The following is an 18293-nucleotide window of genomic DNA, read 5'->3' on the forward strand; positions in this document are numbered from 1 at the left end:
GTGCCTTCATCATTCCCCCACCGAGTCTTCATCATTCCCCCACCGAGTCTTCATCATTCCCCCCCAGAGTATTCATCATTCCCCCCCAGAGTCTTCATCATTCCCCCCCCAGAGTCTTCATCATTCCCCCACCGAGTCTTCATCATTCCCCTCCAGAGTCTTCATCATTCCCCCACCGAGTCTTCATCATTCCCCCCCAGAGTCTTCATCATTCCCCCAGCGAGTCTTCATCATTCCCCCCCAGAGTATTCATCATTCCCCCCCAGAGTCTTCATCATTCCCCCGCCGTGTCTTCAACATTCCCCCCCAGTGCCTTCATCATTCCCCCAGCGAGTCTTCATCATTCCCCCCCAGAGTCTTCATCATTCCCCCGCTGTGTCTTCAACATTCCCCCCCAGTGCCTTCATCATTCCCCCACCGAGTCTTCATCATTCCCCCCCAAAGTCTTCATCATTCCCCCCCCAGAGTCTTCATCATTCCCCCCCAAAGTCTTCATCATTCCCCCCCCAGAGTCTTCATCATTCCCCCCCAGAGTCTTCATCATTCCCCCCCCAGAGTCTTCATCATTCCCCCCCAGAGTCTTCATCATTCCCCCGCCGTGTCTTCAACATTCCCCCCCAGTGCCTTCATCATTCCCCCACCGAGTCTTCATCATTCCCCCCCAAAGTCTTCATCATTCCCCCCCCAGAGTCTTCATCATTCCCCCCCAAAGTCTTCATCATTCCCCCCCCCAGAGTCTTCATCATTCCCCCCCAGAGTCTTCATCATTCCCCCCCAGAGTCTTCATCATTCCCCCCCCAGAGTCTTCATCATTCCCCCCCAGAGTCTTCATCATTCCCCCCCCAGAGTCTTCATCATTCCCCCCCAAAGTCTTCATCATTCCCCCCCCCAGAGTCTTCATCATTCCCCCCCAGAGTCTTCATCATTCCCCCCCAGAGTCTTCATCATTCCCCCCCAGAGTCTTCATCATTCCCCCCCAAAGTCTTCATCATTCCCCCCCCCAGAGTCTTCATCATTCCCCCCCAGAGTCTTCATCATTCCCCCCCAGAGTCTTCATCATTCCCCCCCCAGAGTCTTCATCATTCCCCCCCAGAGTCTTCATCATTCCCCCCCAGAGTCTTCATCATTCCCCCACCGAGTCTTCATCATTCCCCCACCGAGTCTTCATCATTCCCCCACCGTGTCTTCATCCCCTCCCCCCGAACCTTCATCTCTCCCGCAGGCCCATTCCCCTCGAACTGGGGTCACGGCAAGGTCACACTTTCACTCCTTGGCCCCGCCTCCCCGCGGCAGCAACAAGCGGAAGGCCGATGCGTGATGACGCTATACGTACCGGTGATGTCAGTACGGCGAGTACGGTAGTGTGCGTGGGAGTGAGCTTGAATCAGGTCGGGGCTGCGGTGAGTATGGGCGAGTTGTCTTTCTATCTCGGTGAGTGTGGGCACTTGCGGCCGGGGAGCTGTTTATGGTTTGGCTGCATATTATTGGGGTCTGGGTCCGCCGGTGAGAAAAATGACCGGGTAAAGCGAGAAATCGCGTGTGTTTACCTCGGTTGGGGGATGGGGAGGCAGTGTCGGCTCGCCCTGTATTGGGAGGAGGGTCTAGACGTGAGGAGTGGGGGTCTGGGAAGGGGTGGGACCTATATCGGAGGGGAAGTTCTGGACCTGAGGATTTGGGTCTGGGGGAAGGTGATCTATGTCTAAAGGAGGAGTGAGGCCTATGCTTGAGGGGCGGAGTCTGGAGGGGGTGGTGTCTGGGGAGGATCGCCAAATTGATAGCCCTTAACCGACACAGAGAAAGTGGCTCTTCAAATTGATGGTGCAGAACTTGCAGACCTCATTGAAGAGGCTCATGCAGAGCATCCAACCCAAACCCTTCTCACCACAACTGGTGGTCAGTGGCAGAAACCAAGCACATGGGGGTCCTAGGCTCAGACCATCAGCCTCACCTCTGAAACCACTCCCCCTCAGGTCTAGACCCTGCTCAACATAAAACACACTTCTAGATATAGCCCCGACCCAACAGATCCCAACCCTGTGTGTGGCCCCTACCCTTCCCCATTACCACTCCTCACATATAGCTTGTCTTGGAAGCTGCAACTAGAAACATGGGAATAGCTAGACAACAGATGACCAAGATCCAACTAGTTTGTCTTCTACCATCCTGGTAGTCACCTGATGCAATTATAGTGGAGTTATTGACTAATCATGGCAATTAATCTCTATCAGTCTACAGCAGTTGCAGACATGAGGCAAGAAAAACCCCCAGTGATGGAGAGCTTTGGAAACCATAGGTCCCAAGTGACCATGAGAGTGACTGCCCTTGACATCAAGGCAGCCTTTGACCAAGTATGACATCAAAGAGCCCTAGCAAAACTCAAGTCAATGGGAATCGGGAGAAAACTCTCTGCTGTTTAGAGCCTTACCTAGCGCAAAGGAAGATGGTTGCGGTTGTTGGAGGTCAATCATCTGAGCTGCAAGGCATCACTGAAGGAGTTCCTCAGGGTAGTGTCCTAGGCCCAACCATCTTCAGCTGCTTCATAAATGGCCTTCTTTGAATCATAAGGTCAGAGTGGGGATGTTCACTGATGATTGCACAATGTTCAGCACCATTTGCGACTCCTCAGATACTGAAGCAGCCCGTGTAGAAATGCAGCAAGACCTGGACAATATTCAGGTTTGGGCTGATAAATGGCAAGTAGCATTCATGCCACACAAGTGCCAGGCAATGATCATCTCCAACAAGAGAGAATCTAACGATCTCCCCTTGACATTCAATGGCATTACCATTGCTGAATCCCCCACTATCAATCTTCTAGGGGTTACCATTGACCAGAAATTGAACTGGAGTAGCCATATAAATACTGTGGCTACAAGAGCAGGTCAGAGGCGAGGAATCCTGAAGCGAGTAACTCACCACCTGACTCCTCAAAGCCTGTCCACCATCTACAAGGCCCAAGTCAGGAGTATGATGGAATACTCTCCACTTGCCTGAATGGATGCAGCTCCAACAACACTCAAGAAGCTCGACACCATCCAGGACAAAACAACCTGCTTGATTAGCACCCCATCCACACATATTCACTCCTTCCACCACCGATGCACAGTGGCAGCAGTGTGTACCATCTACAAGATGCACTGCAGCAACGCACGAAGGCTCCTTAGCACCTTACAAAGCCACGACCTCTACCAACTGGAAGGACAAGAAAGGGCAGCAAATGCATGGGAATGCCACCACCTGCAGGTTCCCCTCCAAGTCTCTCACCTTCCTGACTTGGAACTATATCGCCATTCCTTCACTGTTGCTGGGTCAAAATCCTGGAACTCCCTAACAGCACTGTACCTACCTCACATGGACTGCAGCGGTTCAAGAAGGCAACTCACCACCACTGTCTCAAGGGTAATTAGGGATGGGCAATAAATGCTGGCCTTGCCAGCGATGCCCACATCCCATGAGTGGATAAAAGAAAGAGCAGGCTATGCCTCATCAGTATCGGGTTCAGGAGAAACTTGTTTACTCAGAGTGGTTAGAATGTAATATAAAAACAAGAAATGCTGGAACCACTCAGCAGGTCTGGCAGCATCTGTGGAAAGAGAAGCAGAGTTAACGTTTCGGGTCACTGACCCTTCATCGGAACTGACAAATATTAGAAAAGTCACAGGTTATAAGCAAGTGAGGTGGGGGTGGGGCAAGAGATAACAAAGGAGGTCTAGATTGGGCCAGGCCACATAGCTGACCAAAAGGTCACGGAGCAAAGGCAAACAATATGTTAATGATGTGTTGAAAGACAAAGCATTAGTACAGATTAGCTGTTAATACACTGAATATTGAACAGCAGCAAGTGCAAACCTGAAAAAAAGAACAGTGGGTAAGCAAACTGAACAAACTAAGATGAAATGAAATAAATGCAAAAAAAAAGGATTGTAAAAAATGTAAAAAAAGAATGTAAAAAAAGAAAAAAGGAAGAAAAACTAACTAAAAATGCAAGTAAAATGGGGGGCTGTCATGCTCTGAAATTATTGAACTCAATGTTCAGTCCGGCAGCCTGCCGGACTGAACATTGAGTTCAATAATTTCAGAGCATGACAGCCCCCCATTTTACTTGCATTTTTAGTTATTTTTTTCTTTTTTTTTACATTTTTACATTTTTTACAATCTTTTTTTTTGCATTTTTTTCATTTCATCTTAGTTTGTTCAGTTTGCTTACCCACTGTTTTTTTCAGGTTGTTTTTTTTCAGGTTTGCACTTGCTGCTGTTCAATATTCAGTGTATTAACAGCTAATCTGTACTAATGCTTTGTCTTTCAACATATCATTAACATATTGTTTGCCTTTGCTCCGTGACCTTTTGGTCAGCTATGTGGCCTGGCCCAATCTAGACCTCCTTTGTTATCTCTTGCCCCACCCCCACCTCACTTGCTTATAACCTGTGACCTTTCTAATATTTGTCAGTTCCGATGAAGGGTCAGTGACCCGAAACGTTAACTCTGCTTCTCTTTCCACAGATGCTGCCAGACCTGCTGAGTGGTTCCAGCATTTCTTGTTTTTATTTCAGATTTCCAGCATCCGCAGTATTTTGTTTTTAATTTGGTTAGAATGTAGGATTCTCTAGCACCAGGAGTAGCTGAGGTGAATAACAAAAGCATTTAAGGGGAAACTAGATAAGCACAAGGGAGAAAGGAATAGGATATGTTAAGGTTAGATGAAGTAGGGTGGAAGAAAGCTCATGTGGAGGATAAAGATCAGCATAGATCATTTGGGCTGAATGTCCTGTTTCTGTGCTGTAGATTCAATGTGATGCCATGTCTCAAGATATTCCTATGTTGCATCGCAAATGCGATTTTCTAAAATCAATCTATCTGCTTTGCATTTCAATGCTGTTTCCACTATCTCCACAAGCAACCTTGTCCATAAATTGACCACTTGCTCACTGAAATATTGCTTCTGTAAATTAGTTTTGAATTTTCCCTCCCACCCTGTCCAAGTGCAGGTTGTCATGAGCCCTGTGCTATGCATGCTGCCTTGTGATTGGATGACAAAAGTAGTGGGTTCCCAAATGACACTTATCGCTTAAATCCCTCCATTTGTCTACCTCAAATTGCCTGGCCCCCACCAGGACTTCGCCATTGAAGATCAGAATGCCAAGCTACCTGACTTGGAAGTGCTTGTTAGTGTGGTGTTGAGGGAACTTCTCACCCATGCTGTCTTTAGCTGAAGTGCTTGATGGGAGCATGTAGAGGGAACTGGTATGGTACCTGATCTTGGAGTACTTTATCGGACATTCTAAAGGAAGCTTTACTCTGCCTGTGCCTTGTATTAATGGAAATGTTTACTAGAAGCAATTTTATGCCTCTCCTTTTAAGACACTCCTTTAAAACCTACCTCTTTGACCAAGATTTTATTCACCTCTCTCCTAATGTCGTCTACTTTGGCTCGGTGTCAGATTTTGTCTGATTACATTACTGTGATATGTCTTGAGACGTTTTACTATATTAAAGATGTTACATAAATGAGATTTTGGTGATTTTCCCATAGAATTAATATTGGGATGTAGGGTTTGTCATATAATTCTCCCGCTTCGATTAATGATGAGATGTTTTTGGACATAGTCTTTTCCATAGAATTAATTGCGGGACAATGGTTTGGACTTGCAGTTCCTTCTGTCAGAATACTGGGCTATGGGTTTGAACTTTCAACTCATTACTTGGCAGTTAGTGGTGGGATATAAGTTGAGACATCCATGTCTTCACCTCAGGAATAATTCTTCTTAACTATGCTGCTGAGTGTGACTGGAAGAGTGAAGTGTGAGCCACTTTGCTCAGAGAAAATGTGTAATTCTCTCTTCTGGTTTGATCTTTGCAGATTTCCCAAAATGCTGTGCTGTCGGGCATTGAAACTGGAGAAGACATTGGCATTGTCACATAGTGGAGCATGTCTGAAACGATGTCCATGGGAGAGAACTCAAAGATTATCCTGTTCAACTGCTCATGGAATCATTCAAAAAGGCCGATGGATAGGCTGTAATGGACAGTCACTCTCATTGGCAGCACCTAAGAGCAATGAAATGTTTCAAAGCCCCGTGGTTTGTCACAGAAGGACACTGTCATTGGCCTCATGCTTGTCAGCTGCAGCAGTTTCAACTCTTCACCCTGGCTGGTATGAGAGCTTTGCAGACTCTGTGCCTGTTCACCTAACGCAGGACTTTCTGACTAATGTGCAGCAAGCCACAGGACTGCCGTGGTGGGCAAGCATAATTTGCACAACCATGGCATTACGAGTGACTGTGACACTCCCACTAGCTGTTTATCAGATGTACATTATTGCCAAGGTGAGTGGAGAGCTTCACGCCATCTGTCAGTTGGGCATCATTGGTAACTTCTATTCTCAACATTTTGAAAGAAGTATCAGTCCTGACTTGTCCTCTGGTCATTACACTTAGCAGTGGGTAACTGACTAGAGACTCAGTGGACCAGTGATTGCATGCTACTAGGAGCAGAGAGTCATAGTCATTTACATTACAGAAGAGGCAATTCAGCCCATCAAATCCATGCTGGCTCTTCATGGAGCGACCCAGTCAGTCCCACTTGATTTCCCCATAGCCCTGCAAGCTTATTTTCTTCAAGTGGCATTCCAAATTCCTTTTGAAGTCATTTATTGTCTCTGCATCCACTACCCTTGTGGGCAGCGAGTTCCAACACATTACTGCTTGCTGCATTAAAAAGAAAGTTCTTCCTCATATTCCCCCACATCTCTTGCCCAAAACTTTCAATCTGTATCCCCTAGTCATTGTACTATTAGTTAATGGGAGAAGATTTTCCTTGTCTAAGCCGGTCATAATCTTATACACCTCTATTAAATCTCCCCTCAATCTCCTTTGTTCTAAGGAGAACGACCCCAGTTTTTTTCCTTGTAACTAAAATTCCCCATCCCTGGAACCATTCTGGTAAATCTCCTCTGCAGCCTCACAAGGACTCTCGCATCACAGAACTGGATGCAATACTCCAGTTGGGGCCAAACCAGAACTTTATAAAGATAACTTCCCTGCTTTTGTACTCAATGCCTCTTTATTAAGGCCAAGAACCCACGTGCGTTACTAACCACTCTGAATATGTCCTGCCACCTTCAAAGATTGATACACCCCCAAGTCCCTCTGTTCCTACACACAGATTAGAACTGTGCCATTAAGTAAATATTGCCTCTCCCTATTCCTTCTACCAAAATGCATCACTTCACACTTGTCAGTATTAAATGCCATCTGCCACCTGTCTGCCCATTTTACCACCCTATCTATGTCCTGTTGCAGGTGGTTCATATCATCCTCACTGTTTGCCACACCTCCAAGTTTGGTGTCATCGGCAAATTTAGAGATTCTACTCTGTATTCCAAGATCCAATTCATTATATATAGCAAAAAAAGCAATGGTCCCAGCACTGATCCTTGGGTAATACCACTGTCTACCATCCTCCAGTCTGACATAACCATTTACTACAACTCACTGTTTTCTGTCCTTAAGCCAATTTTTAAATCCTATTTGATACTGACCCTCCTGTTCCATGAGCTTCAATTATTTTAACTAGCCTTTTATGTGGTACCTTATCAAACACTTTCTTAAAATCCATATAAATAACATCCACTACATTCCTTCATCAACCTTCACAATTACTTCATCAAACAATTTAATTAGATTTGTCAAGCGCGATCTGTCTTTTACAAATCTGTGCTGACTATCCTTAATTAACTCGAACCTCTCCAAGTGTCTGTTGATTTCTTCCCTAATTATTGTTTCTAAAACCTTACCCACCACTGATGTTAAACTAACTGGCCTGTAGTTGCTAGGACAGTCCTTACACCATTTGTTGAATAAGGGTGTCACATCTGCCACTCTCCAATCATCTGGCACCTCCCCACTATCCAGGGAAGATTAGAAGATTATGGCAAGCCTTTCCGCTATTTCCATCCCCACTTCCTTTAGCAACCTGGATGCAAGCCAACCGGACCAAGTGACTTATCTACCCTAAGCGTAGCCAGCCTTTTTAGTACTTCCACCCACCCCACCCCATCCCACCCCCTGCCCCTTCCTCAATTTTTATCCGATCCTTTGCTTCTACACCCTCTGCTTCTACCAATATTTTGACAGATTCCACTTCCTTAGTCAACACTGAAACAAAGTACTCATTAAGTATGTTAGCCTTGCCCTGTGCCTCTAAGCATATATTATCCTCTTTGTCCCTAATAGGCCCCATTCCACCTTAATGATTTCAATTAGCGACTGAGCTGTTGCTTTGTTCTTGTGCTTCGGAATGTATCCATTCAAAATAAAAATATTTTCCCTAGATTTATTTCATTACATTCCATCTCCAAAAGTGACCAACTCTCTTGTTGGGGTACAGTTCACCAAAATAACCACCTTCACAAGGATAATGGTCCAACATCCTGTGCTGCTAAAGAAGTTTAGGCGTGCACGGCGCACAATTTTCTGACCATTTTAAGTAATGTGTGCAGTGTAGGCCTGCATTTTCAATATGAACTACCAGCAGATGAGGCAACCCATCTGCAATGATGAAGTTGGAAAAATGCAAAAACCTAGACAGTGAGTTTCAGCAAACTGTTGAACCATGTGCCACCTGATTCTCTCCTAAGCTGAGGTACACTTTCCAACAGGAATAGGTCAATGGCAACCAGCAATAGGAACTCCTTGACAGATTTCTTTTCTCTAGCACAGAGGCCTACCATTCCAGCATCAATATTAATTTCTCCTGATGTTAATCTACCTTGTGGACTCAGAACCTCAACCACCCAGAACCCTGTATTAACTGACTGTATCTCTATAAATTTTGTTTCATTAGTCCATGCAATGTGGGTGACACTGGCAAGGTCTTTATTTATTGTCCATGCCTAATTGACCTTGAGCAAGTGGTGGTGAGCTGCCTTTCTTGAACCACTGCTGTCCACATGGTGTAGGTTCACCCACAGTGCTGTTAGGGAGGGAGTTCCAGGATTTTGACCCAGTGAGGATGAAGGAACAGCAACATATTTCCAAGTCAGGATGATATGTGACTTGGAGGGGAGCTTCAGGTGGTGTTTCCATGCATCTGTTGTCCTTGTTCTTTTAAGCAGTAGAGGTCGTGGGTTTGGAAGGTACTTTTTTTAAATTCATTCATGGGATGTGGGCGTCACTGACCAGGCCAGCATTTATTGCCCATCCCTAATTGCCCTTGAGAAGGTGGTGGTGAGCTGCCTTCTTGAACCGCTGCAGGTCATTTGGGGTAGGTATACCCACAGTGCTGTTAGGAAGGGAGTTCCAGGATTTTGAGCCAGCGACAGTGAAGGAACGGTGATATAGTTCCAAATCAGGATGGTGTGTGACTTGGAGGGGAACTTGCAGGTGGTGGTGTTCCCATGTATTTGTTGCCTTTGTCCTTCTTGTTGGTAGAGGTCGTGGGTTTGGAAGGTGCTGTCTAAGGAGCCTTAGTGCATTGCTGGAGTGCATCTTGTAGATGGTACACACTGCTGCTACTGTGCATCGGTGGTGGAGGGAGTGGATGTTTGTAGCGGGCTGCTTTGTCCTGGATGGTGTCGAGCTTCTTGAGTGTTTGAGCTGCACCCATCCGGGCAAGTGGAGAGTATTCCATCACACTCCTGACTTGTGCCTTGTAGATGGTGGACGGGCTTTGGGGAGTCAGGAGGTGAGTTACTCACCTCAGGATTCCTAGCCTCTGACCTGCTCTTGTAGCCATGGTATTTATATGGCAACTCCAGTTGAGTTTCTGGTCAATGGTAGCCCCTAGGATGTTGATAGTGGGGGATTCAGCGATGGTAATGCCATTGACTGTCAAGGGGAGATGGTTAGATTCTCTCTTGTTGGAGATGGTCATTGCTTGGCACTTGTGTGGCACGAATGTTACTTGCCACTTCTCAACCCAAGCCTGGATATTGTCCAGGTCTTGCTCATTTCTACAGAACTGTGGAAGAAGAATAGACAAGTTGCTGCAGTGCATTTTACACACTGCATTGATAGTGGAGGTGTGTCTGCTTCAGGTGGTGAATGGGGTGTCAGTCAAGTGGACTGCTTTGTCCTGGATGGTATTGTTGGAGCTCCACTCATCCAGGCCAATCAGTACTCCTGACTTGTGCCTTGTAGCTGGCGGAAAGGGTTTTGGCAAGTCAGCAGGTGATCCACTTGCCACAAAATACCCAGCCTCTGACGTGCTTTTGTAGCCGGAATATTTGTGACTGGTCCAGTTAAGGTTCTGGTCAATGCTGACCCCCAGGACTGTCTCTCCCATGCCTGTAACTTGGTCTCCTTGACTATAAGCATCAAGAAAACCATGGTTATGGGACAAGGTGTTGCATCTCCTCCCCTGATCACACTAAACACCCTACTGGAAGTGGTTAGCAAATTCTGCTACCTTGAGTCCACAGTAATAGACAATCTGTCCCTTGATGCAGAGCTCGTTACACGCATAGGGAGTGCAGCTACCACCCTTGGCCGACTCGCAAAACACTCATGGGATAACACCAAGCTGACCCTTAGGCCTTATAAACCATCAGTTTAGTCCTATGTTCTCAGCACCTTGCTGTATGGTTGTGAAACATGGGCGACTTAGCTACCAGGAAAAATTCAATTTCCGTCTTCGCTGTCTGTGGCATATTGTGAGTATATCCTGGCAAGACAAAATCACAAATGCAGTTGTCCTCTTAAAGGCAGAGCTCCCAAGTATGTTGGCACTAATCAAACTTGGCTTGGGTGGAACAAACATGTCTGCAGGATGGAAGACGGTCACATACCCAAGGACCTTCTGTATGGTGAGGTAGCCGGGGCCAGATGACCCAAAGCTCCGCTTCGAGGATGCTTGCGAGCGTGACACGAAGGCCCTAAATGTCGACTATCGAACCTGGGAGTCACTAGCTGGCAAAAGAGCGAAATGGCAACACATTCTGTGGACTGGTGTGCACTACCATGATGACCAGTTGCTACAGCAGCTTTGCAACAGGCGCCAACATCAAAAACAACAACTCACTACATCGCGTGCAGCAATTGTGGCAGATTCTGCCTCAAGGATTAGCCTTCACAGCCATCAGCAAAGGTGCACCAAGAGAAGACACCTCACCTAAATGGATTGTTTGCTTGTCATCATCATCCTTCATAGATGGAAGGATGCCAACCAACCAACCAGTTAAGTTTCTGGTCAATGCTGACTCCCAGGATATTGGTGGGGGATTCAGCAATGGTAATATTGTTGAATTTCAAGGGGAGGTGGTTGGCTTCTCTTGTTGGAGATGGCCATTGCTCGGCACTTGTGTGGCGCAAACATTTCTTGTCATTTGTCAACCCAAGCCTGAATTTCGTCCAGATCATGCTGCTTGCAGGCACGGATTGCTTCATTATCTGAGGAATAGCTCAACTCTCTCTCTCTCAAGGTCGATTAGTAACTCTCTTTGGCTAGAATGACAGATGTTATCAGTGCTTGTGCTTTTAAACAAAGCATTTTTTAAATATAAAATAAAATTAAAATGTAACTCAGCAAATCTTGTGTAGGAATGCACATGAACACAAAAGGCCTTTTGGGGTCCAATTGGCTGATCCCAGATTCGAAGAAATATCATATCCATACCATGTCTTTCCTTCAGTTGAACATTGATTGGGAAGACCGAAGCTGTTGTCTTCAGGCCCTGCCATAAATTTCATACCCATGCCACTGATTCTGCACCCCCTCCCCAGCCACTCAGACTGATTGCAATCTCCTTGTTCAACCCCAAGCTGAGCTACAGACCCTATAACCTCTCCTCCACAGACTATCGGCTTCTATTTCAGTAACATCTCTCATCTCCAGCCTTGTTTCATCCCATCTGCTGTAGCTCTCACCTGCCTTTGTCATTCCCAGACCTAACAGTTCCAATTCTGTCCCGGCTAGCCTTTTATCTTCCACATTCTGTAAGCTTCAGCTCATCCAAAATTCTACTGCCCATATCCTATCCTGCACCATGGTTGGCTCTCTTATTTCCCCCCCCCCCCTCCACTAACTCATTTTGATTCCCAGCCCCCAAATAGCTACCATGTAAAATTCTCATTCTCCTCCTTTTTAAATTCTTATGACCACGCCCCCTTCCTATCTCAGTAACCTCTAGCTCGACACCCCTGTTCCTCTGACTCTGTCCTTTAATGCATCTTCCCTGCCTTCATCCCACCAGTAGCGGCCACGCCTTCAGCTGCCTAGGCCCTACCCTCTAGCATTCTCTTGCTAAATCCCGCCACCTCACTCCCCTTCCTACATACAGCACTGGATGTCAGACAAGCAGTCTCATACAGAGGTAGTAACTGGGTCTAGAGAGATGGTGGAGAGGTAGAGCTGGGTATCATCAGCATATGTATGGTAAGTGACCCAATGTCAGTGAATGACAGTGTTTTGAAACAGCACATAAATGAGGAGATGGGGGACTCGAGACATTTGGAGGCAGGAGGAGCAACCATTGCTGGAGTTGCTCCGGCTGTGATCGGATTAAAATAATTTACCTCCTAATTAATTCTTTAGGTAAGTCTGGGCAGTGAGACTATGCAGGTGGCTTGAGCCCTTGGAGGTATGACAGCTAATCCTAACCCTGTCCTCTGCACACATTCTAGTAGGCATGATGCTTTGGCTATCAAAAGTGACAATTTATGCCCTAGGCCCCCCAAAGCCTGGTATGTGAAAGCCAGTTGCCATACCCGTACTGTGATCCTGCTCAGAGCTGCTATTTGAACAGAAACCAAGATCCTTGCGGAGCTGTGTCTTGTTGGAAATAGGAAAGTATTCTTGTTGTGAAGTGGAATGGATGAAACTATTAACTGGAATTGCACTTTCTCTTGCTATATGTTTTCTAAACAGTGTCTCATTCTCATTAGCTAGGTTGAAAATTTACAGCCAGAGATTGCAGAACTTGCTAAACGGTTGCGTTATGAAGTATCCATGCGTGCAAAACAAGTTGGGTGGTCTGAAAAGGTGGCTCGGTATGTATCTCTATTTCCTTGCAAAAGCATGAAAAGTTATGTAGTTGATGCGGGCTATGTCTGTGGCCTCAGAACAAACCATGATTGTCAGAGGGGAACAGAATGAGACTAGTTCTTATGAAGCCAAAGTAAAGGGACAAGTTCTGATTAAAGGTCACATCCTGAAATATTGGCCGGAATTTTACAGCCCCCAAACGAGCAGGCTGGTGGCGGGGTGGGGTAAAATTGTGTGGGAGGTGGGGAGGTGTGGGGGAGGGGGATGGTTGCATTCCTGACCCCCTGCTGCCTCCAATGTAATTTTATGCAGGGCTGCGATGAGAAACAGCCTGCCCACCCCAGGCTAATCAAGGCCCTTAAGTGGCCAATTAACTGGCACTTTAGGGCCTCCTCTCGCCACCGCGGGTATTTTACTCTTGGCAGCTGGACAGCAAAAGCCTCTAGAACCCTGCCTGGTAAAACCAGGTGGCTTTCTTGCGGGCTGTGGGGGGCCCTCCAGGCACCCTGTGCCCCATGGAGGGCTGCCCCTGCCTTTGCCTCTCCAGGGCCCGACCGATTGTCCCCAGCGAAGTCCTAAAGACTTACCTATCTTCCAGGGCTGTGTTCACCTTGGCTGGGTGTCGTTCCCACAGTGGACACCGCTCCCGGTGGCACTGCTACAACTAAGAGCTGGCGGCCCGCTGATTGGCCCATACCTCAAGGAGGTGCAAGTCCCGCCCAAGACCAATTAAGGGTCAGGGGAGTGAAAAATCCAGGCCTGGCTTCCCAGACCTGGTGGAGGCAGGCTCACCATTGACTTTTCGTCTAGTGGGTGGGACCCTCCGTCCAACAAAAAATTCCAGCCGTTAACTCTGTTTCTCTCTCCACAAAAAGCTGGACAAATCCAGCCCGGCCAATTACCGGCCTATCAGTCTGCACTCAATCATCAGCAAAGTGATGCACGGGGTCGTCAACAGTGCTAGCCAGCAGTGCTTGCTCAGCAGTAACCTCACTGGGCTCAGTTTGGATTCCACCAGGGTCACTCAGCTCCTGACCTCATTACAGCCTTGGTCCAAACATGGCCAAAACAGCTAAACTGCAAACGTGAGGTGAGAGTGACTTACCTTGTCATCAAGGCAGCATTTGAACGAGTATGGCATCAAGAACCCCTAGCAAAACTGGAGTCAATGGGAATCGGGGGAAAACTCTCCACTATTTTGAGTCATACCCAGCACAAAGGAAGGTGGTTGTGGTTGTTGGAGGTCAATCATCTCAGTACCAGGACATCAGTGCAGGAGTTCCTCAGGATAGTGTCCTTAGGCCCAGCCATCTTCAGTTGCATCATCAATGACCTTCCCTCCATCATAAGGTCAGAAGTGGAGATGTTCACTGATGTTTGCGCAGTGTTCAACACCATTCGCGACTCATCAGATAGATGTCCAGATGCAGCAAAGCCTCGACAACATCCAGGCTTGCGCTGATAAGTGGCAAGTAACATTCACGCCACACAAGTGCCAGGCAATGACCACCTTGATCAAGAAAAAATCTAAACATCTCCCCCTTGGTCCTCAATGGCATTACCATTACTAAATCCTCCTCTATCAACATCATGGGGGTTACCATTGACCAGAAACTGAATTGGACCAGCCACTTAAATACTGTGGTTACAAGAGAAGGTCAGAGGCTGGGAATTCTGCGACGAGTAACTCACCACCTGACTCTCCAATGCCTGTCCATCATCTACAAGACGCAAGGCAGGAGTGTGATGGAAGACACTCCACTTTCCTGGATTGATGCAGCTCCAACAACACCATCCAGGACAATAATATAAAAGCAAAATACTGCGGATGCTGGAAATCTGAAACAAAAACAAGAAATGCTGGAATCACTCAGCAGGTCTGGCAGCATCTGTGGAAAGAGAAGCAGAGTTAACGTTTCGGGTCAGTGACCCTTCATCGGAACTGACAAATATTAGAAAAGTCACAGATTATAAGCAAGTGAGGTGGGGGTGGGGCAAGAGATAACAAAGGAGAAGGTGCAGATTGGACCAGGCCACATAGCTGACCAAAAGGTCACGGAGCAAAGGCAAACAATATGTTAATGGTGTGTTGAAAGACAAAGCATTAGTACAGATTAGGTGTAAATACACTGATTATTGAACAGCAGCAAGTGCAAACCTGAAAAAAACAGTGGGTAAGCAAACTGAACAAACTAAGATGAAATGAAATAATTGCAAAAAAAAAGGATTGTAAAAAATGTAAAAAAAGAATGTAAAAAAAGAAAAAAGGAAGAAAAACTAACTAAAAATGAAAGTAAAATGGGGGGCTGTCATGCTCTGAAATTATTGAACTCAATGTTCAGTCCGGCAGGCTGAAGTGTGCCTAATCGGTAGATGAGATGCTGTTCCTCGAGCTTGCGTTGATGTTCACTGGAACACTGCAGCAATCCCAGGACAGAGATGTGAGCATGAGAGCAGGGGGGAGTGTTGAAATGGCAAGCAACCGGAAGCTCAGGGTCCTGCTTGCGGACTGAGCGGAGATGTTCCGCAAAGCGGTCACCCAGTCTGCGCTTGGTCTCCCCAATGTAGAGGAGACCACACTGTGAGCAGCGAATGCAGTATACTACATTGAAAGAAGTACAATTAAATCGCTGCTTCACCTGAAAGGAGTGTTTGGGGCCTGGGATAGTGAGGAGAGAGGAGGTAAATGGGCAGGTATTACACCTCCTGCGATTGCAGGGGAAGGTGCCCTGGGACGGGGACGAGGTGGTGGGGGTAATGGAGGAGTGGACCAGGGTGTCGCGGAGGGAACGATCCCTTCGGAATGCTGACGGGAAGGGAGGGGAAGATGTGACTGGTAGTGGCATCACGCTGGAGGTGGCGGAAATGGCGGAGGATGATCCTTTGGATATGGAGGCTGGTGGGATGAAAAGTGAGGACAAGGGGAACTCTGTCACGGTTCTGGGAGGGAGGGGAAGGGGTGAGGGTAGAGGTGCGGGGAATGGGTCAGACACGGTTGAGGGCCCTGTCAACCACAGTGGGGGGGAAATCCTCGGTTGAGGAAAAAGGAGGTCATATCAGAAGCACCGTCATGGAAGATAGCATCATCAGAGCAGATGCGTCGGAGACGGAGAAACTGGGAGAATGGAATGGAGTCCTTACAGGAGGTAGGGTGTGAAGAAGTGTAGTCGAGGTAGCTGTGGGAGTCGGTGGGCCTATAATGGATATTGGTAGACAACCTATCCCCAGAGATGGAGACAGAGAAGTCGAGGAAGGGAAGGGAAGTGTCAGAGATGGACCATGTAAAGGTGGACCATCCAGGCCAAGCTTGATTGGCACCCACCTTCAACATTCACTCCCTTCACCACCGAAACAGTGGCAGCAGTGTGTACCATCTACAAGATACACGGCAGCAACTCACCAAGGCTCCTTTGACTGTACCTTCCAAATTCACAACCTCTACCACCTAGAAGGACAAGAGCAGCAGATGTATTGGAACAGCACCAGCTGCAAGTTCCCCTCCAGCCCACACCATCCTGACTTGGAACTATATCGCTGTTCCTTCCATGTCACTGGGCAAAATCCTAGAACTCCCTTCCTAACAGTGCTGTTGGTGTACCTACACTCCAAGGACTGCAGTGGTTCAAGAAGGCAGATCACCACCAGCTTCTCAAGCAATTAGGAAGGGGCAATAAATGTTGGCCTTGCTGGTGACGCCCACATCCCATGAACAAATAAATTAAAACAAGATGCTGCCAGACCTGAGTATTTCCAGCACTTTGTTTTTATTTCAGATTTCCAGCAGCCGCAGTATTTTGGCTTTTATTGAAAGGCAGGTCTCGTAGTATAGGACACCACCATGATTGAAGGAGTAGGAAGGTAGATGGAGTAAATCTCGTAGGAGTGATCAGGTCAAGCCAAATGTAGGTTTATAAGCCTGTGCAGGAAAGAAGGACTGGAGCAGGTAAGGAGTTCCACTGAAATCATGTGTCATTGTGTATTGGCAGGAAACTATGATGCATGTCAGCTTCACAATTAGGGAGCACAAGAGTGTGTGGGATGGTGCTCTTGCTGCTTAGGAAGAACAAAAGAGGAACATGTGTTGGATTGGAATTGAATAGTGGAAGGAAATCTGGGCTGAATTGAACACAACACAAAAAGTAGGAACAGGAGTAGGCCATTCAGCCCTTTGAGCCTGTTTTGCTATTCATGGCTAATCTACTGCAACACCATTTTCCTGCACTATCCCCATAACCCTTGATGTTTTTAATACAGAGAAACCTATGAATCTCAGTCTTGAATATACTCAATGACTGAGCCTCCGCAGCCCTTTGGGGCAGTTCCTCGTTTATATTTCTGGGAGGCTGTTAGTATTTTTCTCCATGAAGGCCGACACACAGTATTTGTTTAGTTTCTCTGCCATTTCCCTATTCCCCGCTATAGATTTTCCTGATTCCGCTTGTAATGGACCCACATTTGTCTTTGCTAATCTTTTCCTTTTTCCATACTTATAGAAACTTTTACAGTCCCTTTGTGTTTGTCGCTAGTTTACTCTCATATTCTATTTGCCCCTTCTTAATCTTTTTCTTGGTCCTCCTTTGCAGAATTCTGAAATTCTCAATCCTCAGGTTTACTTTTTTTTGGTAGCTTTATACGCCTCTTCCTTTGCTCAAATACATTCCTTGATTTCTTTCGTTAGCCATGGTTGGAACACTTTCTTGCTGGGTTTTTGTGCATCAAAGGAATGTATTTTTGTTGTAAACTATGTATTAGTTCTTTAAATAAATGTTAGCCATTGCCTGTCTACCATTATACCTTTTAATGTCATTTCCCAATCCGCCATGGCCAATTAGCCCCTCATACCTTCATAATTTCCTTTGCCTAGATTTAAGAAGCTGGTTTTTGTTGAACTACACTTTCAAACTTAATGTAAAATTCTTTCATATTGTGGTCACTCTTTCCTAAATGCTCCTTTACAATAAGATTATAAATTAGCCCTTTTTTATTGCATAATACTAGATCTAAAATATCCCATTCCCTTGGTTCCTCAACGCACTGCTCTAGAAAACCAGCTCATGCATTCCAAGAATTAGTACTAATAAGGTTATCTCAGTCTATATGTAGATTGAAATCCTCCATGATTACTGTATTATCCTTGTTACATGCACCTGTAATTTCCTGATTTATACTATGATTTACATTACCATTGCTTTTTGGCCTATAAACAGCTTCGACCAATGTTTTCTGTCCCTTGCTATTTCTTAATTCCATCCAAACTGATTCTACGTCTTGATCTGTAGAACTAAGATCACCTCTCCCTACAGTAATAATG

The 18293-nt window shown here is 46.4% G+C and overlaps 1 protein-coding gene across 5 annotated transcripts in view; it reads left to right on the forward strand.

Annotated features, from left to right (window-relative positions):
• Nucleotides 1–1333: 1333 nt before the first annotated feature.
• Nucleotides 1334–18293, forward strand: part of cox18 (cytochrome c oxidase assembly factor COX18) — a 31398-nt gene continuing 14438 nt past the window's right edge. For 2 of the 5 annotated variants that reach the window (XM_068041896.1, XM_068041899.1), the window contains exons 1-3: nt 1334–1400; nt 5862–6327; nt 12887–12987. In XM_068041896.1, the coding sequence (XP_067897997.1) occupies nt 5872–6327; nt 12887–12987 (557 nt within the window). In that variant the 5' untranslated portion in view covers nt 1334–1400; nt 5862–5871. Of the gene's footprint in view, nt 1432–2249; nt 2349–5861; nt 6328–12882; nt 12988–18293 lie in introns of those variants that run through there. The other 3 variants (XM_068041897.1, XM_068041898.1, XM_068041900.1) reach the window with 3 other exon arrangements.

The sequence above is a fragment of the Heterodontus francisci genome, chromosome 11, assembly GCF_036365525.1.
Source record: "Heterodontus francisci isolate sHetFra1 chromosome 11, sHetFra1.hap1, whole genome shotgun sequence".
NCBI lineage: Eukaryota > Metazoa > Chordata > Chondrichthyes > Heterodontiformes > Heterodontidae > Heterodontus > Heterodontus francisci.